A 27,376-nucleotide genomic window follows, 5' to 3' on the forward strand; every position below is an offset into this window, starting at 1 on the left:
TTGCTCCTGCTTTCTGTGGTGACATTCAGACGGAGGAACATGGAGAGTTTCCAAATGCCCATCTCCCGTGGACAGATTGAGGGGAAACTTGGCCTTTCCAAGTCTCCCCTCTCGTGCTCTAGTTCTCCCAGGGAGGAAACATAAATGCGTACCCCAAATAGGAGCTGCTGTGGTGGGGACAACTGCCCACGCTGGGCTGCCTGCAATGTCCATACCCAGGAGCAGCTCTCTGGTTGAGGTGGGAGAGAGGGAGAAGTTTCCTGGCTGCTTGTCTTGCTCTTTCACATAAGGAAAGCTTGTATTTTTGTATAATTAAAGTGAATAGGCTAGTAGCCTACCAGCTCTGGATTAATAAAGCCTAGGTGTAAATGCATGTCATAGCACAACTTGTTAGGAACTCAGTTGAACATTTAAGTTTGAAACCTACCTAGATTCAGGTGATCAGTCCTTAACAATCGTTGGCTTAAATTTATTGCATATTTAATGGTGAGCAGGGAGAAAACAAGTGTGACTTTTTTTCTGAACATGTAGTGTTTTAGTGGCCCCTTCCATCATGCTAGGTTAGGTTAAAATGTTGCAAATAATAGTTTACAATCTGAAAAGGCATTGGATAGTGCTACATAAATACCCAGCTTATATTAAAGTCTAGTTTTAATTTTTTTTTAAATTACTTGTTAAATTCTGCACTACAGTCCATTGCTTAATTTTGTATTTGTTAAGGTATAAAACTGATGGAGTTAATGTAGAGCATACTTTTTCTGTTCAGATTGAAAGATGAACTTGTTTGCTTGGTATTTAAAGAAAAAGAAAAGCCCCAAACCTGTCATTTGTTTTTTAAGAAAGCTGTGTGTCTTTCCCTCCCATGCAAAATTCCATCTATTCCATGTATTGTTTGTATGTTATTGCTTTTCAGTAAATGCTGGGTATACAGAACAAGGACTTGACAAGGGAAGATGTCAGTTTGCATCCTCTTTCTGATTTACCAATATACTCCCTTGTTGAAGGTTCAGGTATGATAGTTAAACCTGTAATGTTCATCATCTTTCCCTTAACCCCAAACTGAAAGGAAGGCTGATAACAACACAACTTTATTCCAATCTTAAGGAAAAATTCTTTTGCCACCGAATTTGAGAAGAATAGTCTACTTAGTTGTCACGAGTTTTAGAACTGTGTCTTCTCATGTATATCTGAGCAGCTGATTGCAAATTTTAGTTCAGATCTAGTCATAGAAAAAGATTTTATTACTTTTTAGACTCCTAGAGGCGGGATGAAAGACTGAACTGATAGCAGAGGAGGATCAGACTGTGGGATCAGAACCTCAGGATATATATCATGGAGAGGGTCATTTGAGTTTGAATTACCACAGATGTGCATAACCTGTTCTGACACTGAATTACAGGCTGGTTTGTTGGTTTACTGGTTTCAAAAGATAATCTCTACACACACATCAAAATAAGACAATACCTCAGAGAGATCATGAAGTGTACAGTTGTGTTATTACTTAGGAGATTGCAAGCATGGAAGATTTCCCAGGAGGATAGTGCTGCATCTTGCAATCTTATTTCAGAAAATCATATGAGTAAAAAAATGAAATTAAACATTTCTTGATCCATTTCTATGTGCCATTGTAATAAAAGGAATTCATTGCATAGAAATCTGCCCGATTACCCATCTGTGAGCCATTAAAAATTGTTAATGATTTGATGTACTCTGACTTGGCCCACACAAGGTAGAACTCGGTGACTGAGTAGGGGAAAAAAAACCAGCTCCATTATGTTTTATTTGCAAGAGAAGCATTTTTAGAGGACTTTTTTTAATGTTAAAAGCACTACTTTTGGAGGAGGTTTCTCTACTTTTGCTATTGTTTTTTATTAGTTTAGTGCCACAGGCAAGCAAACCTTGCTTTAAACTTAATGAAAAGTGTTGCTTCTTTTCTGTTAATGCACAGAATAGTCTGTCAGTGTACATACACTTCGGGAACATGCCAGCTGACAGAGATGAGCAAAGTATTAACATCTTAAATGGCCCCAATCAAACTGCCAGGTAATGAGTGTACAGTGGGATCAGGAGAGCATTGCCAGATTCTGTGGTTGATAAGCTCAGGTGGAAAGCATGTGGCACAGAGGAGTGCTTCTTGAGTAGTTTGCAGCCTTGGAGGTCTGTGTTATTTCTGGAGCACAAGAATCTTTCAAGAAAAAAGAAGAAAAACTTACATGATACAGTGTTTCCTTTAAAGTGTAGGTCTAAAAGGAAGAGGAGTACCTTCATACAGTTTTACTTTAAACTCCATTATTATTGGAAGTGCCTTTACATATACTCAAAAAATCTTGGGGTTATTTTGGATGAGGAGCAGAGTTGTTGAATATGAGACTTGTGTGTTGACATCACAAAGTTTGTTTGATACACTATGGGGCCTTATGCATCCAGAATATGATAACGAACATGATTTTTGGACAGAGGCCACTGTTCTTGAAATATCCAGGACTGCTGGATGCTTGGCAACCTTAATTGCACCCACAGACAGGAACAGGGAGTAGTACATCAAACTGAGTTATTAGCTGGGATTCCTGTGGTATGTGGGTTGTGTGACAGCCTTGGATATGAGGGCATCTGGGGGTAGAAGCTGAGCAGACCTTGACGGCTAGAAAAATTCCTTACTACATTGCAGTTGGGTAGATGCTGGGCTTGTAGGAATATCGTAAAAGATGGAGAGCTCTTAAGAAAGCTGTGCTTTCCCTGTTAGCTTCCAGGGTGTTTCCATGGACGCCAGGCACCTGATGTTTTTTTGGTACATCTTGTCCTGTCCCAAGGCATGGGACATTAAGTGGCATTATCAGCCAGGGATGCTCGTTCCCTGCAGCTCCCCTCCTGTTGATCTGAACACAGCAGAGGCTGGCTGGCTGCTGGCAAACAGGGCTGGCTGCTCTGGCTCTGGGGACAAAAGGTGTGGGTAAGGAATGCTGGTGGCCTTTTTGTATTACTATTATTATTTCTGATCTGGGCAGAGTTTTGTTTACAAAAAGAATTGCTGCTCTTAATTAAGAAATACAATGTCAGAAATAAATTACTTTAAAAGGATGTTCTCTTTTGGGAATGAGGGGAAGTAATTGTGGCAAGCTATTCTGAAAATGTCACGCAATCTATGGTTAAATTATTTTGTTCTTTCCTGGATGTAGTTTTACGAAATTGGTGAGTCAAGCAATTGTCAGTAATATTTTTGTTGTCTTAAGATTTTATCTTACCCTGTATGAACTACATGCATCTGTCTAGATTACATCTGAATGACAAAAATATATAGATAGCAGGAGGAGGAAGAGTAATGGCTTTATTTAGAATTAACTGTCAGTAAGTGTTTATTAAGTGCATCTGTCATGTCTTATTCTGGATTTGTGTTGCTAGTTTCTTAGCTGGGAATTCATTTATTTTTTTTTTTTATACCTGATGACGTTGAATATTTTAATGTTATTATTCTCATTCAGCACTCTATGTAAGCAGTGTGGGACTTAAGTTCAGGAATATCAGAAGCAGCTACTGCCTTCTTTTTTAGTCATTTAGCAAAAGCACATCTATGGCCTATTTTTAATACATTTTTAGATGAAATGTTTTATGTATTGTCAAGAATATTCAATTTCTTTGGAAAAATAAGTGCCATTATACATTTGACTGTGCTTGTAAAACAGTTCATGCAATTAATATATCAGACATGAAACTTGGACTAAGAAGGGTTTTGGGAGAAAATACGTACAAATATGAATAAATATAGAAGGTTCACGTCAGACAATTCAAGATAATGGTATTATGTGTGTGTGAACAACTAAACTGGATTCAAGATTTGAGAAGTTATCTCCTTTTGCAACCTAAATTTAAATGCCTAAGTGAGTTCTCATAGCACTGCGATTTGGTAAATGACTTTACTTTCAGGTGTCAGGCAGAGACAAACACCTGATTTTTATTTCTGCTTGTCTGTTTGCTAATAGTGATGAGCATTGCCTAGCATGTAAGAGAGGGATGGCAGCACTTGGGTGAATTCAGAGCTCCCACTGAAATACCTTGGGAATATGCAGGACTCATGTTCTTTGACATGTTCTGAAGCAATGGTGTCTAAGAAAGAGAAATTAAGATCCTCCCATTGTACATCCCACTGACTACCCATGTATTGTGTTACTTTACAGTGAAATTTTACTTATGATTAACAAGCAGTTCGAAGGCCAAAGGCAAGAGTATTCATTATTTAAGTACAAAGGAGAAAAAGATCTAAAATATAGTGAAGCGTCCCACAAAGCAGCAATCTGCGTTGTTTTAACCTTAGTGAATGTTCCTGTCTTTTTTTCCATGGGTATGTGTGGCAACCAGGTCATTTTATGGATCAGTCTCAGTGGTTCTGAAAATTTGGTTTCCCCTACTGTGGGGGAATGAAACTTAGGGGAATAAAAGCTTTACTAGATCACTGCTCTTACTGAAAGTTTAACCATTTCTATTTTCTTTGTTGGAGAATTAGGGAACAATTTTTAGCTCCTCACAAGCTGGTGAAGCACATCTGAGAACCAGGCTGTGTGGCCATACCTGATCATTCCTGGATCACCATTTTTGTTCTCTGTCAATACGTTGTAATAGAGTATATGACTTATTTGAGCAACTATTTGATTAGAAAGGAAAATGAATGCAAGGCATAGCTCCAAATGCTTGACTAACCGAGACCATTAAGTGGCTTTGTTTTGGAGGCAGGAAATCAGTGGGCATTGTCTGGAAGGACATGGTCAGAGGCTGCTGGAATTGGGAACCTGCTCCTGTGTCTTGGGCCTGAAGTATTGATTTACAGCATGTTTGCGTGGGGTTTAGCTTTGGTGTGTGAATTCTAGAAGTTAAAGGTGGTGTGTTGTAACAGGACAGTGTGGGTGATGCTTGTCCAGGGTTGAAGCAGAGAATGGCAGTCTGGCCTGGTACTGGGGCATCCCTGCCCACAGCACCAATATGTTGCTCATGGGAGCCTCTTTGGAGGTGTGGCTACACCCTAAAAGGGGTGAATGAGAACCAAAAATGCAACAAAACCAGTTCTAGAGAAGCTGTATGCTATAAGCTGGGGCTCTTACAAGACAGATGGGGCTCAGCAGTCAGATCGATCTTTACTCCTCCATGTATCTTCAGATTTTTCAGACATTTTGACTAGCAAGTAAAAATTTCCTTGTTTCCTTGCAAACTAAGTAGATGGCTTTTCAACATTTGGGATTGTTCGAAGACAACCATCAGAAAGGCGGTATCTCACAAGAAGCAGTTAAATTAATGCATTCAGATTTTTGTCAAATCCTGCTACTCGGTAGCAGACATGTTGATCCATTGGAAAGTATTCAGACACACATTTTAGATGGGACACCAAATACCTAAGAGTCTTCTTTATCACCTTGACACAGGGATGTACACAATGCAGATCTTCCCTCTACTACTCTGGCTCTCTTAGGCAAAGGTTGCTGGGAAAGAGAAGCATGATGGGTTATCTCATGTTCTGCAGTGCTCTTTGCTGCAGGCAAAAGCATGTAGTCAGCTGCGTGTCATTAGACTGATAATCAAACTGAATAGCTAGAATAGGAGTGGTCCCCAAAGCAGGACCAGGTCCTGTGATCCATGTCCTGAGCAAATGTGTTGCGTGAACTTCTGGGATCTTTTTTGGCACAATGGGCCTGTTTCTGCTCCCTGATTGCTCTGTTCTGGGGAGCACACCCAGGTCTTGATTTTTAGTGGCTCAGTAATCATTTGTGTGCCACGAGTGACTCCATACAGCTTCTGAACTGAGGTACACTGAGCTGGATCTGTTGCTGCAGTTGGGGCCCAGTTTATGCATTTGCTGTGCTACCGCCTTTCTCATTCTCTGGAGCTCTTTCCAGCTTGTTTTAGAGTCTGGCATGATCTGTGAACTTTCAGGTGGCTCAGCAGCATATGAACAGTCTTGGGGTAGGAGGGATGCTATGATGTGGCACTGCTGTTTTGTGTGTCACTGCATGGGACACTGTAGTAAAGTGTCCCATGATGAGACTGGGTTCCTACCTGAGAGCATCTCCAGCAGACCCTCCTTGTCATGCAACCTACCATGGCAGAGGTATGCTGGGAGTGAGGTTAAGAGGCACTGATACCTAGTCACTCAGATGTGTGGCATTAAGCATATTCACACTCTCAATATTTCCTTAGAATTTGTCTCTGGCACAAATTCTTTCCCTGGTTTCCAGTGTCTTACAATGCTGTAATAAACAACAGCATCTGTTTATATGCTGCACCCAGAGAAGGATGCAAGTCTTTGTCCCTTACATTGTTCCCTCTGCTCCTCTCCCCTCCCAGATGTGATGGAGGCTTTGCTAACATACCTGTTAGTAGGGGCTGCCAGACAGGCATTCATAGTCCAGTAAACTACAAGAATTCCGGGCTGTTTGGGGTTCGAGAGTGGTTGGTATCATCCACAGATGGAAAAGCCATGGCTGCCATAGCTCTCCAAATCTCAAGATTTCTGGATAGCATTAAATTTTTTGTAATTTTGAAATACTTTTCTGAAAGGTAGGGCAAGTGTCCTCCGTTGACTTGATTTTTGGTTCCAGCCTGTTATTACTTCCTATGGCAGTACAAAATGTTGCGAACTGTTGCCTTACCTTCTTCCATCCTTTTTTCTGCAGGTCTTGATGATTGCCTGCAGCAATACATAAAGAACTTTGAGAGAGAGAAGATTAGTGGCGACCAGCTACTGCGCATTACTCATCAAGAACTGGAAGATCTTGGAGTCACACGAATTGGCCATCAGGAGCTTATCTTGGAAGCAGTAGACTTGCTCTGTGCACTGGTAAACTTCCTGGGGCAAAATGGCGGGTGGGTGGGTGAACAGTGCCTATTCACAGGTTCTGTATTCAAATTTCTAGTCTATCTAAGTAGTTCAGGAAACTCCTGATAAGTAATGTATGAACAATTTAGTATTTTAAAGCAGAGGCAAGATAAAGAGCGATATCTACTGATGGGATGGTGTTTATTAAATAAATTGGTATCAGAGATTTAAGGCTTGCATATCTCTGTAGAAGAAAAGTTTATCTGAAATCACAAAAGAACTAGACAGGGTTTGGTTTGGAATGTAAAACAGTTATATATGCAAATGCATTCATAGAGTGCCAGTTGCCCTTTACAAACAAAATGTCCTGATATTAACCATGTCATTTTTCACTGATCCTTTCATGCAAATTATGTTTTAGATGATTATTCGAGCTTGCTGAAACATAGCAGCTTGCATTTCACAGTAGAAAGGATTAAATACTGAAATAATTATCTTCTGTGTAAATAATACATACAGCTTTGGTGGAGCATACAGGGGGATTTTGGTAACAGTCTTTTCAGTCAGGTCGCATCACGCATCACTGGGATTATCCCCTCGGTGAGGGGTGCAGGGCTAACTTCACCCTTCTTACAAACTTTTTGTTTGTGCCTTTAAAGATTAGTGATAGATTGGGCACACTCTGCATTATCCAATGTAGCGAGGATTGTGAACAGCTCTGCTAAGATGTACTTGACTGCCTAAAGTGGTGTTTTGTGGATTTTTAATGCATGCTACTTTTCCAAGCCTCAGAAGCAGCTTTAAGAAAGCTGAATCCCAGTAGAGGCAATCAAAGATGGTAGGCTGAAAGGCTCTTCAGAAGGGCTTGTGGATTCTCAGTATGCAGCAGCTTATCTGAATATCCTGTTGTTGTTGCATCTTTGGAAGATAGATGTGAGGGGTAATGAAGAGAGAAAACAAATAAGTGCACAAATAAACAAAGAAAAAGTGAAAAAGGAGAGAAAAGGTTTTCCATACAGGAAGACATTTGGTTTTAAACGTATCTTAGATTCTCTTCCTTAAAGTAATATTTCTAATAACATTGCAAAGTGGCTCAGTGCAGCAAGATAACTTATCTGTTTGTTTTTTAAATAACGGAAAGGATGCAATCCTAAAAAAAAAATAATGCTACTGTTATAGAAGGAAATCACAAAGTACTTTTCTCATCAGACAGTGCAACAGGAAACAAGAAAATAAATACTTTAATTAACTTGGACAAAATCTAAGTTAGGGTGAAGACTGATGACCATTCCTTCCAGGCACACAGGGAGACAGATTGTGGCTCTTTCAAAAAATAGCATACTTTCACAGAAAAAAAACTTGTTTATTAGCAGAAATTTCTTTTCTTTCCTCAGTATGTAATTATAGATGTTATCTGTAGACAAACAAACATAACTTGTCTTTGTAGCTCCCTTATCTTAGGCAAAAGTGTATGGAACTAAATTGAATATAAAATAAGGAATTTGTAGCAAAGGCCAATGCTGCATCCTTAATTCATGCAGCAGCGCTCTACCTTCGTGGTCCTTGTTGTACATATAGTGTTGTCGGCTTTTCTGAGCTCGTCTTAAAGAAAATTTCATCACTGAAACACAATAGGATGTGTTCAGATCACAGCTTCTAGTTTGAGCTGAGGTTTTTGCAGTCTCACAATTGGCTCCTGATGGCTCCTCAGGGATACATAATGTGATCGTTATATTGATTTTAGTGGACTTAATTTGAATTTATTGTTCACCAATCAGATAAAACTCTTAGGAAATTTAATTCAGAGACAATCCTTTTGGCTATACTGGTCCTATATACAGGCTTTTCTTTTTTTATTGCATCAGTATCTGTCCTGGTTAGTGTTTGCCTATTCTTCCAATTAGCCTCTAATGTTGACTGTATTGTTTAAGAGAAGTTTAAGCCTATGACTCTGCAAGATAGGTTAACTGCTAGTGCAGGTAGTCACTGTGCAAGGTTTTTTAAATTAAAATTATCTGATTATTTTTTCTGTTTCACTGGAGTTTAACAGAGGTTTCATGATAAATTTCGGTATGAGTTACAAGTGTATGATCCAACTGAGTTAACATCTATTTGGATGCTGGAGATGATGAGTGGCATGATGGGGTAGGAATAATAATGTTAATTTTGCCTTGCAAGCATAATCTCTGGTTGATTTTTAAACTAGCCGTTAAAAACCAAGGCGAATTGTCTCTTCCGATTCTTCTCCCTATTTTCTCCAAGTTAATGAGTGACCACCTAAACAATTTTTGGCATTGAGGACAGAACCACCTCCCACTGCTCATTCCTTCTCCCACTCTGCAGGGGAGAGTTTCCAAGAGAGAGTTGCCATCAATGAGAGAAGCTTCTGCAATGTTTATAGCTGATGTGTTTTACGAGCTGCTTTCTTCCTGTCCCCCTTCCCAGCGGGTAAACTTCTACTTGCAGTTTCTGCCCTGTCAGCTGTGGATGCAGCAAATGGCAAACCAGCTGCTTGTGTTGCATCTCTACAGTTCACAGGGCAACATTGTCTTCCTGGAGGAAGACGGAGAGCCTGGACAAGCATATTTGGCTGGTATGGAGAGAGCATGGGACCTTCTTAGCCCAGGCGGAGGCTGTCGAACAGCACTAAATAGACAAACTGCGTGCTGCAATAATAGTTGGAAACCAGTTATGATTGATAGCACTATTTAAAGGATGTTCTTTATTGATTTTTGACAGAAGGTGGGTGGGTGGCTGTGGCCTCTCACAGTATTCCCCTCCTGTCATAATCACTTGCAACAAATGGATCTTCCAGTGTTTGTTAGCTGATCAGAGAACAAATGGTGGCCTGTGCTATCCATCTTAGTCAAGTCTTTTTTGGCTGCCAGCCTGCCATACTGTGCTCTTGACAGGAGAGCAAGCATCCTGGGGGTGAGATTCACAGGTTTTCTTTTCCTGTGGTGCTTCAGAGGAGGAGGAGGAAAGATTTTGCCCAGCTGCTGCTGCTGTTACAGGTCATGCTCGCTGATAATGGCGGGGGCGTACCTACCACATACCATCACTGAAGCTGAACGTGCTCCAGGAGATGGCGAGCAATGTCACTAATTTGGTTTGTCTCTTCCCTCTCGCCTTTGGTCTGTGAAGGTGGGGGCACGTTAATAGATTGTCTTGCCTCGGTGCAGTTTTGTCTTTATTTATAAAGTCCATATGTCAGAAAGGGCAAGATAAATGAAATGTTCTCTGTGCTTAAAAGAAAGAAGTAGTGAAGTGTGTGATGGTATTTTGTTGCTGCTAAGGGTTTGTTGTGTAGTTTTCAATCAGTTCTTGAGAAACTACCATGACAGATGTACGCCTCTAGAGTTGTTCTATTTCCAGCAACGCATATCTCTTGTCTTTCTTTTCAAACTGGAACATGAAACTGAGATCACACTGATGGTACCAACAGGTAGATTCCTGATTGATATGGATGTACATGTTTGTTCATACTGAAAAAAATCTCAAAAAATAATTGACATCTCAAAACTGGATGAAAAATGGTAAACTAAGAAACTGCATGTCCAGCTCTGTGGATACAGGAGAAACAGTACTGAGTTAGTGGTATTTTTTCTCCAGGCTACTCCTAGGTAATAAAACATACACTTGTTCATCACTTATAAAAATTACCACCCAGATCGAGCCTCAAAATGATCCTTTTCAGTACGCATGTGGTGGTAAAGCTAGTCTAAGACTGCTTTACATTTAATCAGTAAAAAAACAACAGTGTAGCAGACCTTCATCCACACATAAAATGTGATGAGTCTTGCTTCTTTGATGGTTGCTTTAAGAACTGGATGTAAATGAACAATGCCAGGAGAAAGTAAATTGAGGAAAGATGGAGGTGAAGCTTTTGAAAAGAGAAATGCATACTGAAAAACAGGTTACTTAGATAACGGGCACAAGCTGGAACATAGGAAGTTCCATTCAAATACAAGGAAAAACTTCTTTACGGTGAGGGTGACGGAGCCCTGGAACAGGCTGCCCAGGGAGGTTGTGGAGTCCCCTTCTCTGGAGATTTTCAAGACCCACCTGGATGCAGTCCTGAGTGATGTGCTTTGGGCAATCCTGCTTTAGCAGGGGAGTTGGACCAGATGATCTTTAGAGTTCCCTTCCAATTCCGACAATTCCGTGATTCTGTGATCCGTGATCACTGTATCAGTCTTCAGATTTGGAGTGCATCTTATAGCTCCTGAAATACCTAACTGCTACAAAAAGCAAAGAAATGCACATAATTCTTTTCCCATCATCTGTTTGTTAGGAGATGGAGTTTCATTTTTCAAAACGGGGCATAACCATATTTTTCTGAACATCCATGGGCTTTAAATTTTATGTCTCCTTAATATCATACTTCTCCCAGAAAATGCTACCTTTTGCCTCACTGTCTGGAGGAAAAAAAAAAAGACTGAAAGGTTTCTTCTTCCATCTTTAAGAAAATGATCTGGTTTACCTGACATATCACCACAATGCCTGGATGAGTGAGGATATTTTTTTTTTGCTTTACTTTTCCAAAGTATCATGTATATTTTATTTGCGTGAAGATTAAATGAATTTCATTTGGTTTTGAACATTTTTAAATATTTTTTAAAAGGAAACCTTAAAGCAGGAAATATTTTGTTCTGGGAAGATAATATTTAGAAAACTTCACAAATAACTTTTGGAGGCTTCATAGTTTTCCTTACACAGCAAACTTAGTAAAGTCCCTCTGAATTTGCAAAACACTTCTTCAGGGAATCTGCCTTTGTGCAGAGTAGAGTTTGGCAAAAAAACAAAACAGTTTTCACTTTGTACAGCATACTGGCTTTGTACAGCATACTGGTTTCAGTGCTGGTTTCATGCTAGTTATTTAAATCTGCTATGGCTGCACAGAAATTTATTATACACTATATATTTGAATCTGTAAAGCTGGACGATTGCAGCAGATGAAATAGCATTATTATTTGGCAGAGAAAGCATTGGTGTGCACTAACAGCATGAAATTACTTATCATTTACCACTAACACAAAACATTTATATGCAAATGAATGTAAAAAATAGACCCACTTTATCCATGAATGATTTGATTCCTGTTAAGAATGATGCCTTTTATCTTAATTTCATCTTCTTGCTATTTCTCACACAGAAATCCTTTCCTTTGCCCTTATCACTAGTCAGATCTTAAAACTGCTTTTGTCAGTAATAGTGAATATTAGACTTAATCACTGCAGTGCTAAATGAGGAAGACTTCATTTCGGAATGGAGATTTGTATGTACTGGAGTTGGGATTTATTGTTAATATTCTGCATGCTCATAGCAGAAAAATTACTTACCCTTTTTCTATTGCCCTTTGCAAGTTAAAGTTCTGCTTATATATCATTTGCCTTCCTGTCTTCAGCATGAGCTAACTTAACTGCAGGGAAGGAAATCCTGAAGTCCATCACCAGATCAATAAAGCTAAGGAGTTAAAGACTTTCTGGTACCTCATATAGATCACACTGAAAATGTTTGTTGCTGTTGTTAGTAGATCTTCTATACAGAACTGTAGAAAACCTTGTGGTATGCCAAAGGCAGTCAATATGTCTGTATGCAAAGGCTGAATGTCCTTTACCCACTTGCCACAAGAATCAGCTATGGATCCTAGATATTTTTCTTAGTTGCTTTTTACTTTGGGCTGTTTGGAGTTTTGGGAAAGTATGAAATACAGGCCCTGGATCACAGAGTCATAGTAAGGTTTGGCTTGGAAGGGACCTTTAAGGATCTAACCCCCTAGTTAAAAACGGACTGGATAGAAAGGGCTGTTACAATATAAAATATTTTTAAGAGGTAGCATGTTCATAATAATTTACTTATTTCCCTCCTCTTTTTTTTTTTTCTTTGAAACTGCTGATTAGCTCTTCAAGACTTTGTGAAATGCATGTAACTGAATATGTAACTGGCAGTTTCAATTCTGGAGAAATAAGAGCACTTGGCTGGCTAGGGACAAAATTACATGAGAAAGTAGAAAAACAAGAAAATAATGAGCACTTGGTCTTGCAGATTCTGCTGATTAAATACGAGTAAGAAGAATAGTTTATGTAATTGCTCTAATAGTGCTATAAAGCATGACCAGGACTTGGCTTTTTGATATGTTTCTTAATTGTGCTGTATAAAAAAAAGCACATTTTTCAGGAAAGAGGATGATGATTATGAATATGAATATTTCCTGGGTTCTGCAGGGCTGTAAGTATCATGCATCTGATTTTTTTTTTTTACTATAAACATTTAGGACAAATATTTATACTCTCTTAAACCATTTGCATTTTAATGAGTATATGTTTAATAATTGCAGTAAATTATAAGTGTCATTTAAGCTACCTAGCTTTTTCTCCTTATCTACTTATTCTGTGTAAGGATCATGTGTTGTGCACTTTTAAATTACCCCATATGTCAGTGCTATTTGAAGGGGAGATAACCTCAGTGTTGGCATTTCGTGATGCTGGAAGAAAGGCCGTTAGAAATATATGTCGTAGGCAGATCTGATGAGGTATAAAGTTACATAAGGCACCTTCCATATGACAAGCTGCGTTCTCGGTTGCTCGCAACTTTGGGCTGGTAAGCTATCTGCCTCATACATTGTGGGATGTGTTCAGCCAACTGTTCTGAAGAATGAGGTTCAGATGCATTTTGTTCATTTTTAAAAACAACTTTGGAGACAAAGGTTGGAATTTTTCCTGGTGAATTTTTTGGCCGCCCCAAATTTTGAGGCATGGTTTTGAAATGGCTGCCACGTGCCGTGGGATCCACGTGTTGCTGTTTTGATTATTCATTTAAAAACTTGTCCTGAGAACTGAAGACTCTGAACTTTACTGTTTCCAGGTTGCTTGTTTAAAAGCAATAAATAATACATACAGAAATGATCCTCAAGAATTAAATATGGAAGACGAAAGCACTGAAAATAGTGAGGAGCAGAATTAAGTTTCCCTGAGGTTACCTTAAGTCCATTTCTTAGCAGTCAAATGCAATTCTTACCTAAAACTCCTGCATTCAGTCTGCAAATAAGTAGAAAAAGACTTTTTAAAAAGGTGCATTAGAAAGAAAACTTATGGTTTCATCCTTGTGATTGTTATCCATATTACTGAGAGATATCAGGCATAACTGAGAAGGTACATTTCTTCATGCAAAATTTATTATACACTACACATAATTTGTTACACAGTACAGGTATCTAGACTATAATATTTGTCTTTTCAAAAGGTTGCAATTTTTTTCCTTCTTTAAAAGATACAGTTGTATGCATGGTAACAAACATTTGCCAAAGAAAAGTAAACCTTTACCTTCGGTAGTTTATACAGTCGTGGTTGCCTTCTCCAAAGGGACAGCAGAAATTGATCGATGTAAGCACTGATACCTGCTCTGCCTGCCTGGAGAAACTGTTTTTTATTTTCCTTTTACCCCCAAGCACCAGTGTTACAGTAGTATCTTCAGTTCCCATCTTGTGTCTCTTCAGTAAGAGTTAGCACTGGTCACTGCATGCCTTTTGGTCCACGAGTTTTCCAGCTGCTTTCTGGGCTGAAGAGAAGGAACAGTTATTTAGGGAGGTGGGCAAAGAGGCCATACACTCATTTCTCTACCTTGGGTTGTTTGTAGGAGTCAAATGATGTCATTGAACTTGATGTGGCCTTTGGGCTTGGAGATATGGAGGCATTTGTGGCTGCATGAAAGTTGTGCTCAAGACGCCTGTTCTAAGGGATTTCTGAAGCTGGGGTTGTTCAGCCTGGAGAAAAGGAGGCTGAGGGGAGACCTTATCGTGGTCTAGAACTACCTGAAAGGAGGTTGTACAGAGGCAGCGGTCGGTCTCTTCTCCCAAGTCACAGGCGATAGAACAAGAGGAAATGGCCTCAGGTTGTGCCAGAGGAGGTTCAGACTGGATATTAGGAAAAAATTTTACACTGAAAGGGTTATTAAGCATTGGAATGGGCTGCCCAGGGAAGTGGCTGAGGCACCATCCCTGGAGGTATTCAAAAGACGGGTTGACATAGTGCTTAGTGACAGGGTTTAGTGATGGTTTTTTATCAGAGTTAGGTTGATGGTTGGACTAGATGATCTTAAAGGTCCCTTCCAACCTGGACAATTCTATGATTCTATGACTTTGGCTATCTCTGTAGGCTTATTATGGTGTGTTTAGGTCCAGACTTCTTTTGGTATCTGAGTTTGGCTTTTTCAGTTAGCTGAGATGTCTTTACATTTGCAATGGACAATGTAAAAATACCCCAAACTAAAGGTCTTAGCAGCTTCTAGAGCTTCTGTCTCTAGCTTCTGTCTGAGCCCGCAGAGATAGTTAACATTATATGAGTTAGGAGCACTTTTTAACCTGTGCTAGCAGCATCAGGTGTGCTTCCCGACCAGCAAGGATTAAGTGAATTTAACACAGGGAAGACATGAAATGAGCTCTGATTTTATTTTTATTTTTCTTTTCAACTGGGGAAGCAGGGGGGACAACTAGTGAACATTGATCAAGCTAATCCAAGAAAAAATCACTTTACTTCCAAAGCTTGGTTACTAAACTCTCTTCTGACCCTGCGATGCTGGTGCAAGGATGGGCTGGCAGAGAGACTAGGCTGGCTCTCCTCACCAAAAAAAAAAAAGGCAAAACTCATCAGTGGTGATTAGAGCTGCTGCTTGTCAGCGTGTGAAGAGAAGAGCTACAATTCATCACTCACACTGTCATGAGAAGCCACAGAAAAGTAATTAGCAGGTAAAATGTCTATTAATAGCTCCCACCACCTTTAGTTTGAACACCTGCTGACAAGCTATTGCTCTGCGTAGCTTAGCTTCATCAAGTTCTTGTTTTGTGATTGCCAGAAGAGACTCCATTAGAGCCATTTCTGTTGAGGCAGGGTGTCTCTGAAGAGACTCTTGCTCCGTGGCCTCTTGTTGGGAAAGCGGATGTGTCGACTTGCTTTGCTTCTGGTAACCTCTGCAAGCACAGAGAGGTTTCTTTGAGGTTCTTTCAGTGACTGTGGATTTATTTTGGCAAATGAAAGCATAATTTACGTTAGTGCTGGCTAAATGCAGAGTAGGGGAAAACAAAGAATTGTCTCCTTTGCCTGCAATTATCTTCTTACGGTGCTTGAAAATAAATGCAGTGCGTTTCTAAGAAAACCATATTGTTAATAGTATCGCATATAAAGTATGATTAAACTTGGCAGTTTTTATTTGAGCAGGTTTTTTTGCAATATTAGGACATGCAACTCTTTGTTCATTTTTAATGTGGGCCAGAAATATTAGTGATAAACAAAGTGGGGATTTTGTTAGCTTGACTGCTGTGTTAGGATCCTTCTACTTGAAGGCCTTGATAAACACAGCTGCCCAAAAATCTATTCTGCCTGAAATTTATCCATTTTCCATCCCTGGGTTTATCTGTCTCATATTACAGGTGGAGGCTTTACCAAAATCATCTCACGTAAGACTGAATTTTTTATGTAGCTTAGGCTTTCCCTTCGTCCCTCAGTTTTTTATGTTAAAGAACACGCACATATTTGATGAATATGTGTGAAAATAGACTTTGTATCTATTAACATTGTCTCTTTCTTTCTGCATATCTGACAGTGAAAAAAGGCATCTGAAAAATCTATAGGTGTCTATAGGTGGCTGTTACTTGAAATAAGAAGAGTCCACTGGGCTTTTATAGGAGCTGATTTTTTAAAGAAGCATAGCCATAAATGCACCCTATTTTCTTGTAGAATAAATTTTTGAGTATTGTTTTGCTCGGTCTGCAGTGTCTGATGTGGCAGGCTTTCTTTTTGCTGGTGCTTTGCTTTCTGGTTTCTGGTGGGAGTCGAGGCCTGTCCTTCTCCTACCAGCGATCCGGTTGCCCTGGGCACAGCACACCAGCTCCAACTGGTACCCGACATCCGCCATCGAAGCGGATGAGGTACGGACAAGGTGATGAAGCAGGGGATGGAGAAAGAGAGGGATCTCTTGGCTGATCTGCAAGACATTTAGTGTGACGTAACTTTCATCCAGAATATCTTTCATCTGTTTCTTCCCCTCTTAATTTTGCCAAAATGAGCTAGATGCTCAAGAAGCAGGATGAAAGAAAAGGAAGCCTGGTATTTTTTTCCAGCCTACTCCAACCTAGTCCTCAATCTCCAGCTTGCTCTCTCAGCCACAGCAACCACAGAAAAAGGCAGCAAAAACAATTTTTACCTGATGTTTATCTCTTTAATTTGGACTGATTTAATAAATTATTAGTTATGAGCCGTTTAGCTGCATAATGAAGTACGTTTTACTTTTCCATCCCAAATTATTGTTTTCATCTTGTAATTTTTTATTTATAACCTAGCTCTGTTGTATAATTGCTATTAATATTTACATGGTGGAAAAGTCACTGCCCAAACATGCAGTTTGTCTAATTGGGAACCGAATGTGGTAGCAGAGGATGGTGCATGTGCAGAAACGGTGGGGTTGAGAAACATGCCCACATAGCCTTCCTTGCCCAGAATTTGGATGTACACAGACGTTACAGCGGTGGTTTTGAAAGCACAGCCTTAGCATATGGTCACTTCTCCCTTAATCCGAGTCCCAAAGTGCATCCTCTGCTGTGGAGAGATGGTTGTTGGTTTAGTGTCTCCCTCCTGAAGAGTGTTGGGTTTACAAGCGAGAAGAGGGGCTGCTGGCTGGGAGGTGGCAGACAAGCTGTGTGCTGAAGTCTCTTCTTTGCGTGATGATCTCCCATTTGGACCTTGTGGGAGGGCTGGGGCTAGCTTCAGTGTAATGTTCCTTCAGTCCCTGTGTAATTAAAGAGGAGATTAAGTTCATTTAGTAGATGGTTTGGATTAAGAGCATGACAACTGCTGTAAGTAATCACCTCCTCCCCTCCCCCCTCCATTTCCTATAGAAAAAAGACTCAGGTAAATAAGCTCCAGCAGCCTTAAATTAGCATTGGCAAATACATCCTGTCTCCCATCTCTTCACTTTGTGGACAAATTAGCAAAGTTGGGCCCTGGGAGGGGAGCTGGTGAGGATGGGGGTGTGTTGTTAGAAAGTAGATTCTTCTGTGTGCAGCTGAGGGGCTTTCTGTACCCTACATCAGCATTTGTGGTAGGAAGTGGTTCACCTTTGATAGTCAGTAGACCTTTTCATCATCAGCTGAACAAATTGTGAGCACCCCATGCTATAACCCAGTGATGTGGTTAAAGCGAGGAGCACCTTCAAAAGTCCCCTCTTTCTCTTACAGGAATAATAAGCACAAATCTATGTAATTGCTTTTTCCTTTACAAAGGCAGAAGAAGATCTCTTTTGAAATAATTCTATTATTATTTGCATTTGTGAGGAAAACAAATCTATTACAGAAATAACAAATTGCTGATTGTGCCATATTGTATTGTAATTGAACATTAAATTAAGGCATTCTCTAGTACTGTTTCAGCAACATTTGTATATTTGAAGGATTTTCAAGTACTATTTGCTAATATTTCTACCTAATTATTTCTGTCTACTGCACAGCTGAAGAACATAATTTAAGTTTAAGGGATTGACTCTTATATGGAAGCAAAGTTTACAACTTGACTTTAAAAGGGCAACACAGACACTGAGCAGAGTGTCACTGTGTTCTCTGGTCTGTGATTCTGGTGGTTCTTACTGCTAACAAGAATAAAAAGAAGGTAATGAACATATTTCTTTCACTGACACCAAAAGCAGTTGGGTGTCACACTGTGTCCATACAGCCTACTTCTGCCAGTTGCAAGCCCTTTTGCCCAACGTGATCTTAGGAATTGGTGTGAGTATAGACATGAGGGACTGACCCCTAACTGTCAGATCTACTGAGAGAACCACCTGATCTACTGAGACTGATGCACTGCTTTGAAAATCGATCTTCCAGACGAGGTTCTTTCTTCATTTTGAGATGTTTTTCTCAGTGCACTGAAAACCAGCTAAAAGATCACTCATAATTTTGCTCTTCTTTTGTTCTATTTTTATGCATGTTAGAAACAGAACATGCCATACATTTAAAAACTAATGAGTGGGTGTATTTCTACCTTAATTATTAGGAATGGTTTAAGTTTTGAAGCAGAAGAGCAGTCTTGCTGTTCTTGGTACTTCATGTTCAGCTGCAAAGCTAACTTTTCTTTGTCTTTTTTTTTTTTTTTCCAATGCAGAACTATGGCTTGGAAACAGAAAATCTAAAAACCCTTTCTCACAAACTGAATGCGTCTGCCAAGAATCTGCAGAACTTCATCACTGGGAGGAGGAGGAGTGGTCACTATGATGGAAGGACCAGCCGCAAATTACCAAATGATTTTCTGACATCGGTGGTGGATCTGATTGGAGCAGCTAAAAGTCTGCTGGCTTGGTTGGACAGGTAAAATCTCCCAAATGTGTCGCAGGTAACCAGATCATGCACACACACAAACCCCCAGCTTCTTTACAAAATGTAGTGTCGGCATTGAAATGGAAGCAGAATTCATTTACAAATTCTGAGAGGATGTTTGTAGCAATTTTTTCTTGTTAAGTCAGCATGCAATTCAGCCTTTCAGTACAATACTTCTAACTGCACTGCAAGCCTGTGCATATCTGGAAATACAATATAGCAGCAGGATGACATCATTAGGTTATATATGTATTTTAATATTAATACAGAACAACACTTTGATCTGCATAACACAGATTCGTTGCTCTGATAGTATCACATTCACAATACTAGGATCATACTTTTCATTAAATAGGTGTCAATATATACATCCAGTGTGTGTGTGAGCATGTGTCTGTAAACATGAGTGTTGCATTTTAGGTTTTTTAAATGGCAGTGAAATACCTCTAAAACTGTAGATGCAATTGGAACTGTCTTACTTACACTTTTACCTCTATTAACTAGGATATATGTGGAACCAGGACTTAAGTCCTCTCCTTTACTGTATCTGCAGTGACATCTTTCTAATGATAACCAGAGTAATATGCAGGTATTTATGATGATCATTGAAACTCCTAAAATGGTTAAAATTAGTCTATCTCTGTCTTTATAGAATGAATTGTAATGCATTTCTATCAGCAAAGAAAAAATGCTTATCTTGATTTAAAGGTGTATCTTATTTTGTATCCAGCAGCTGAAGTTTTGTTCAGAGTATGATCTTTGTGTAATTCTTAAAATCCAAGAGAATTATTTGGATTTACTGCTGTGCGTTTTGTTATGTTTCATTGTCCTGAGTAAAACCAGCTTCTGTCCCATAAATGATGACCATATGAAAGGTTTAGGTGAGGTATGAATCTTTTCCATTTCTTAAGCTGAACTGCAAACTCTTTTTTCAATAGACTGCAGCTACTACCACTGCTTCTTGTTTACTCCCCTCTTTCTAGCCTAGAGTACCTAAAGTTGGGTTCCTAAATTTCTGTTTAGATGCTTAACGTTAGATGTGCAGAGAAGCAATACAATCTCATGGGAAGAGCTTAGTATTAAGACTTGAAAATTTTGGAATATATTTTTAGGTCTGTCTCCAGCCTCTTGTTACTTGGAAGACTTGTAGGCTTTGCTTTTTCTCCCTGCAAATAATTTTTGACAGAGAGCAGCATATCATTCTGGGCTTTAAAACAGAAGGAACAGTAGAAAGCAATGTTCTTTTGCATAGGCAGATCAGTGTTTACCACTTCTTTCTATTTAGAAATAATCTTGACTGTTTTCTCTTTGGAATTGTGGCTAATGGATAAAGACTTAGTTACAAAGTTGAGAATTTGGTGGGGAGTTGTTTTTTTTATAAAATACACTGGTATTAAAAAGTAAAATTTCACATGTGTATGTTTAACACATGGAAAAACAATGTGTTTCTGGCATCTTAATATGAATGTAGTAGTTGAACTTCAGGAAGTAGTTGTTGATGCTACGAAACATCTGCATCTGAGCACTAATGTGTCACTCTAATACCATGCACTATGCTCAAATTATACATTTTTAGTACTAAAAGACAAATACAGTCTGTAAAATTTGTTGGTTGCTCAGAAGTGTGTTGAGAATTATCTCTTAGTAAAATTAGGTTTATAAAGGCAGCTATATTGCATTTGTCAGAGATAATTCTGTTAACAGGTTTTAGCGTTGGTGGGGGAAGATCTCTAAAATAATGTCTAAAAAAATGCATATCAATTCTACTCCCAGTAAAATGCACAATTGCTTTTGCATTTGTCTGGCCAGACCCAGAAGTATCAAGAAGTTAAAAATGAGGGCAGCCATGGTGGTAGCCCACTTTTAGCAATACTGTCTTTAGTGTCCAGATAAGGCTTCCTAGAAGTGATATCTTAATTTCATTCAGATTTTGGAAAAGTCCTTTTGAAGATCTGTGCAGCTTAAATATGTGGTTCTTGCAAATGTTGTCTGTAACATTAAAAAGATTTTTCTGATTTATGAGCTTGTGGATATTTTATTTATGTTTGTTATTCCTTCTTTCTGAAGCCCCCAAATTAAGATGAAGGCAGGCCAATGACTGTATTTTTCTCAGGAAGTGGGAACATCTGGAGATCAATAGGATTCTGCTAATTATATTCCTTCCAAGAAGCTATTGGGGCCACTAGAGGGAGATAGAAAGATTTTAAAAATAAAGAATTTAAAGTCAGGAACATGGATTTAATTTTATTCTGCACAGCTGTTACTATTAAATCTGAGCCCCAAATCGTAGGTTTTTTGCTTGGAATCTAATACTGGTTCTGTCTCTGGGGTGCAAGATTGGGGAGAGCAAACCATTAGGAGGAATAAAATGACTATAGGGTTACCCACCCCATTTTAAGATCCATGGTGGGCTGTGCCTATGCAGCATTTTTCAGGTCATGTCTGGAAAAAGCATCTTGTGGCAGCTCCAACTTGCATAGAAATGCAGTGATGTGTTTGTTATGTGTAGGGAAATGTGATGACTCTATACAACTTGTGCTTCACTTGCTGATTTAGAGAGCTGTCTTTCTATGGTGTTTCTGTAGGACGCTTACAATCTATAAAGACCTCGTTAGGCCAGGCACAATTATCAAAAGGAGTGCGAGAGCTGTGATTTGCTGAGTTACTTTCCCTGTGGCTCTCTCGTGGTGCCACTGTGCAGGGCCAATCCAAGGACACTTTTTGTTCCAGGTCTCTGCCTGGAGCAGTCCTACTTCCACATGTATGTCAGAGATTTGAGTTTTACTGAAAATTAGGGTAGCTTTTATTGCCAGGCTTCAAAAGTCTTTTGGGTTAGTTTTATTTAGGAAAACTTAGTATTCTAGCTATTTTCAGAAGAGGTTGGCTGTTGATTTTAAGGAACATGAAATAGCTCTCCACTAATGTCCTGTAAAAAACTGTCACCACACTAATAGACTATATCCTTAAACTTTTTAGATTAATTTTAACTTCCTGTTACTTTCTTAGCCCACAAAATCTATCCTCTGTTACAGAAGACTTCAAAAAAATGTTTTAGTCTTCAAATTCTTCCAGGTCAATTTGTTGATGAGAATGGTGTTTTCTTGAAAAACTATGAGAGTCTTTTGTAAATGTATGGTGTGTTTCCACTTGACACTTAACGTAGCTCTTAAGCTGATGAAAAACCACACTTTAGGCTATAATAATAAACTACTTCCCTGATGTTCAAAGCAACATTACATCGAAATGTCTCCAGTGATACTTCTCAGGAATTAGAGAATAATATATACAGCCACACAGGTGTTCTACACTTTCAGTTAGATCACTGGAAGTTAGATCTTTTCAGTCTTTATTCCTGTAATTCATGTAAGTTTTTGTTTTGGTTTTTTGTTTTGGTTTGTTTTTGTATAGTTATATATGCCACCTTCCTGAATCCTCCTCCTTGTCTGATGTGTCAGGTTCCTGGAAATTCTTCTGCCTTTTGTAGGGCTGATACACTCCATCCTGAGGAGGATTTTTTTTAAATGTATAATTAAAGTAGGATCACTGTTGTTAGTTCGCTAGTGTGGACCCACAACATGAATGCATTGCAATTTTGTGGCATAAAGCTATCTCTAACCTCATTAAAGTGGTGTTTGTTTTTTTTTTTGTGTACAGTAGTATGTTCAGTAGTATCTGCACACTTAGTTGAAATTGAAATTAGACATATTTATTTCTGTTAATCCCAGGTAAGGTTTTGTTCTTACAGCACACATTTACAGTCCACCTGAAAACCACTTTGTAAAAGTGTGGCTTCGTTTGTGGATGTGTTGTTGTTCACTGCCTCTCTGAGATTTCTGAATTAAATATTCATCATCCATCCATGGCTTTCTTGATCTAAAAGCACCATGAACACCCAGGGGATTTTGAGAATCAAACTACTTTTTTCAATTTTAACAAAATCTTCTGCAAATTTGCTACTACCTATTGGTTGTGCTACTGAAATTGTGATGAGTCCTGAGTGAAGGGTCCTCGGATTAATACAATACTTGTTTTCCCGGAACTTAACAAACCATCCGACAGGCAGACAGAAGGTTGTATTTTTATCAGAAATTGGGACAATGTTGAGTGTTGAGTTTGTCTTGTAATGAGCCAGAGGCTGCTGCAAATGAAGGCAGCCTTGGGAACGAAAGCATCTTTTACACATCCTTTAAGCACCCCACTTTCCCCCTTCAAGTCCCACTGTACGTTATGTGTTTTTCTTTCATGGGACAGCTAGATTTAACAGGTAGAGCTAATTTCCATAGTCTTAACTGGGAAGAACTATAATGTTCTTTGTGGAGGAGGAAGGATCCTGAGAGAACCTTACCTGGGGTGACATTTGGTGGCAGCTGTATGAGCTCTGTCTCTTCCCATCTTGACTCCTTGCTCTGCCAGCATGTTTGCATCCCTTGCTTCTGCTGGTACCATCTTCCATGTCGCTCTTGGAAGTGTATGTTGTCTTCATTCACCCCCACCACTGTGTCTTCTTTGCCAACCAAGCACCCTGGCAGTCTGTATTTCCTGCTGACTGCACTGAGCAAGAAAAAGTTCTTAGTTGTACATCTGGGCTTCCTGCTCCTGCCTGCTCTCTCGTGCTTGGGCCCTGTTATCTGAAGCAGGGACTCCCCATGCCATAGGTCTTGTGCAGCATCAAGAAGAATGTTTTGGATCTTAGCAAATAATAACGATATCTGTATAAACTGTAAACGTACACTTTGAGACCTGGAGTAAGGAAGTAGGGGTGATGGTTGTTTTTAGGGATTTAATGGAGTCTTCATAATAATGCAGTAGTTTATTTTTCAATTAAGAATTTAAGAAAATATAAGCAACTTCCCATGAGCTAACTACTACAACGTTTTGCGTCTGTTCCTGTGTCACTGATTTTAATGGTTGTGAATTAGGATTTGTCAGGGAACACTGCATTTTTTTAGTCTACTTGACTCAGCCATCTGTGTGGGCAGTGATTCAATATGTCTTTCACAGCAACTCTCCTGTATCCCTTGTTTTTCACCCTAGCACTATCCCTCTTTTGGAAATAAAAAACTTAAACTGCTGCTGCATATTACTAGGAGGAACAAGGGGATCTTGCAGAGAGAGATTTTGTATTCAAGGCTTTCACTGCTGTGGCCAGAGAAAAGTTAGTAGGCTGACAAATGTGCACGGGTCTGATTAATTTACCACTGCTGTCTGGATATATGATATGCGAACAAAATGGAACAAGGAGATGAACAAAAAGCCCAACTGTAAATAGAAATAGTCGGTCATATAAAAGATATAGGTCCAATTGCTGATAGTAGTAACAAGATGTAACATTTCAGAGCAAAAGGCCTTTCTGGCAAGTCTAGGTCTGCTTTTAGGACCATTCACAAACTGGTGGGGTGTATTCCTTTGACTTCTAACCTCAGGTGGGCAAGTCATTTTGACATGGGCTTAAATGAGCTAATATTCTGCAAAGCGCTCAAATGTATACAGACAGCCTATTAAGTAAGGCTAAAAACTGCACCTAAAGTTCAGGACATTTGAATGGTTCAGTGGTTATGTCTGGGCAGCAGAACAGACCTCCAAGCCTCACTGTGGGCTGTGTAATATTTTTTTTGGTGATGCTCTGTTGTCTGCTGAGTAGTGCAGCCTGCAATGATGCAAACACTCTTGTTTATGTATGAACAATCCTAGGTGTCCAGCTTCAGGGCACTCTCTAAGCCTGCTTTGTGTGGAAGTGCTGTGGTAGCAGAACACGTTCCCCACACTAAAATGGATCTCCCTCTTTTCACCATGCATACACAATGCATACGTTTTCTTCCACTGTAGGTAAAATGTTGTCGGCTGTATTTCTTGTTCTCGTTTTTTTTCAGCGAATGACCCTTGGGGATGTTTATGGTGTGACTATTTTGTAGGTTTAAGTAAAGAGGAGCATTCATTGGGAAAATTATGCTTGGATGTTTGCAAGCCCATAACTTCTTTCTTACAAAGGAAGTGTTACTGGTTTAGAGGCTCCTTTATAAAAGACTTCATACAGTCCTGTTAGCCATGCTTGGTTATTGCTTGTCCTGACAGGGTAGGTCTGGTTTGCACACAAAATGGTGGGGGAAATGAAAACCCAAACAAAAAGAAAACCAAAGAGTTGAGCGATTCTTTACTCGCCACACAAATAATGCACTTTCTGTCAATTGGTTTTCAGTCTTAAACCTGTGAATCTTATGTTTCCTTTATGCATTCACCCTCTATGCTTGTTTGAATGGTATGCCAAACCTGCCAGTAAGTGCTCGCTAAGAATGCTATGGTATTTAACCGTATTGTGCTACTCGAACAGCTGTAAATGTTTAACAGAGCACTCATTTAAAGAATTTCTTTATCCAGTGTGAATTTTACTGCATTCCTCCCTGCTTCATAAAGCAGTTCCATTAGAAATGAATAAAATGTTTGTTTCATCAAAGCCTAAAGCTATGAATCTTAGATGGATTTGGCACAAATATATATGCAACAATATTGTATATTCAGATTTTTATTTGACCTTAATGTGTTACCTTTGAAGACTATTATGTTTAATCAAACTGCTCTGAGGATATTTTCCCTTGTCAGGAAGCTAAAACAAGGTTCTAAAAAAAGGGTTTTTTAAAGCATGGTTTTAAACCCCTCACAATAATAATTGTTATAAAATAGCTCAGTACTACAACTAGTGGTGAAATATGATTAACTCTTATTTTGGGATAGTGCTTTTGATAAGAACAGTTTGTATTTGTCCGAATTGCAACTTTTTAAAAGTGAAATAGTTATTTCTGTGTATCGTTTTCTCCTAACCAAATGTTATATGAAGAAGACAGATGAGGAAGCTAAAGCATAGGAGGCCGAAAATGTTGATAATGTAGAAACACTAAACATATGCTTACACAACTTTTGTAATTGTTTGGGAAGGATTTTCTTTCATGTGAAATTAGTAGTTGTGAGCATTAATAGCTGTTGAATCATATTATTTCTTAATTCTGTGAGGGAATTAGCTGTGCTATATTGATGTAGCTGGTTTTTCTACCAATCCTTCGGGGTGGCTTAATTAATTAGTGTTAGATAATAATATTTTTTTTTTCATTCTGAAATGTGCTGATAACTGGCAAAGTTTTAATTAGGTCTCAATTCATAAAAGTGTATACATACATGCATGTGTTACAGCCTGCATTACACATGTATAAACCAATTCATGATTCCAAGGTGTTCTATTACTTATCTTAAACACAGGTTTAAAAACCGTGAAAAGGACTTAAAAGAACCAGTAGCTCTGCCATGCCCGGTGTTAGGGAAAAATTATTTCCTATAGATTAGTGTCTTGAAGTTGATTGACTTTAATGTTAAAAAAAAAAAGTAAACATCAATTGTAAAGGGTTTTTTTTTCCCCCCGCTATGAATGAGGTATTTATCTCTCTGGAATCTGTGGTATCTAATATGGTGCAGGCTCACAACGTGGGTTCGCACAGTGGAGAAATTAAGAGACTCCCACTTTTCCAGCTGCATGCATGATGACACAACATGTAGGAACTTAATTATCCTTGAAACCTATTACCCACCCATTTGTGAAACTGGTTTGAAAATGGCTAACCTCTTCAAATGTTGGAAAGGAGAAAGCAGGATAAAAAGGTGAGAACAAGGGCAAAACCACCCTGCACGTGCGTGCAGGAGCATTGATGTTATTGCATAAATTTCCTTTCCTTAAGATATCACGTGTAGGAGTAGACAAAGAATGGAAGGTGGAAACCAACAGAGGTCTGGAAGAGGGAATGAATGAGGGCATATGGTCAGGTAGGTGCCCAGGGGAGCTACAAGTGTTTTCATGTGGGTGTTGCAAAGGAAGAGAATCACAGGGAGGTGTTGAAGGAAGAACAGATACATTATAAGAGAAACTGAGTAAAAACGGTTCCATGAATAGGGAAATGTATGCTGGAAAAGGTCTTGGAAATGACTGAGAGAGGTGAGATGGTGGGACACTGAGGTCAATATCATAGCAGGAAGTGGGTCAACATATGGCCCTGGTCCAAACCAGTTCTTCAGTTCTCATTTAACTTAAAAGAGCACCATATTGGACAGCACACGTGTTGAAAATTGCAGGGATTTTGGTTCACTGGAGCCACAGGAGGTGTCTGAGACTTGAAGGTCCAAGGAACTGTGAAAGATGTGGCTTAGAAATCAAAAGCTGATAGAAGTGGCTC

The 27,376-nt window shown here is 39.2% G+C and overlaps 1 protein-coding gene across 1 annotated transcript in view; it reads left to right on the top strand.

The window, feature by feature from the left end:
* Positions 1-6,021: 6,021 nt before the first annotated feature.
* Positions 6,022-27,376, top strand: part of CNKSR2 (connector enhancer of kinase suppressor of Ras 2) — a 183,876-nt gene continuing 162,521 nt past the window's right edge. The window contains exons 1-3 of the mRNA XM_014960185.1: positions 6,022-6,091; positions 6,657-6,820; positions 18,952-19,154. Of these exons, the coding sequence (XP_014815671.1) occupies positions 6,022-6,091; positions 6,657-6,820; positions 18,952-19,154 (437 nt within the window). The remainder of the gene's footprint in view (positions 6,092-6,656; positions 6,821-18,951; positions 19,155-27,376) is intronic.

Source organism: Calidris pugnax, unplaced genomic scaffold, assembly GCF_001431845.1.
Source record: "Calidris pugnax isolate Ruff unplaced genomic scaffold, ASM143184v1 scaffold188, whole genome shotgun sequence".
NCBI classification, from domain to species: domain Eukaryota; kingdom Metazoa; phylum Chordata; class Aves; order Charadriiformes; family Scolopacidae; genus Calidris; species Calidris pugnax.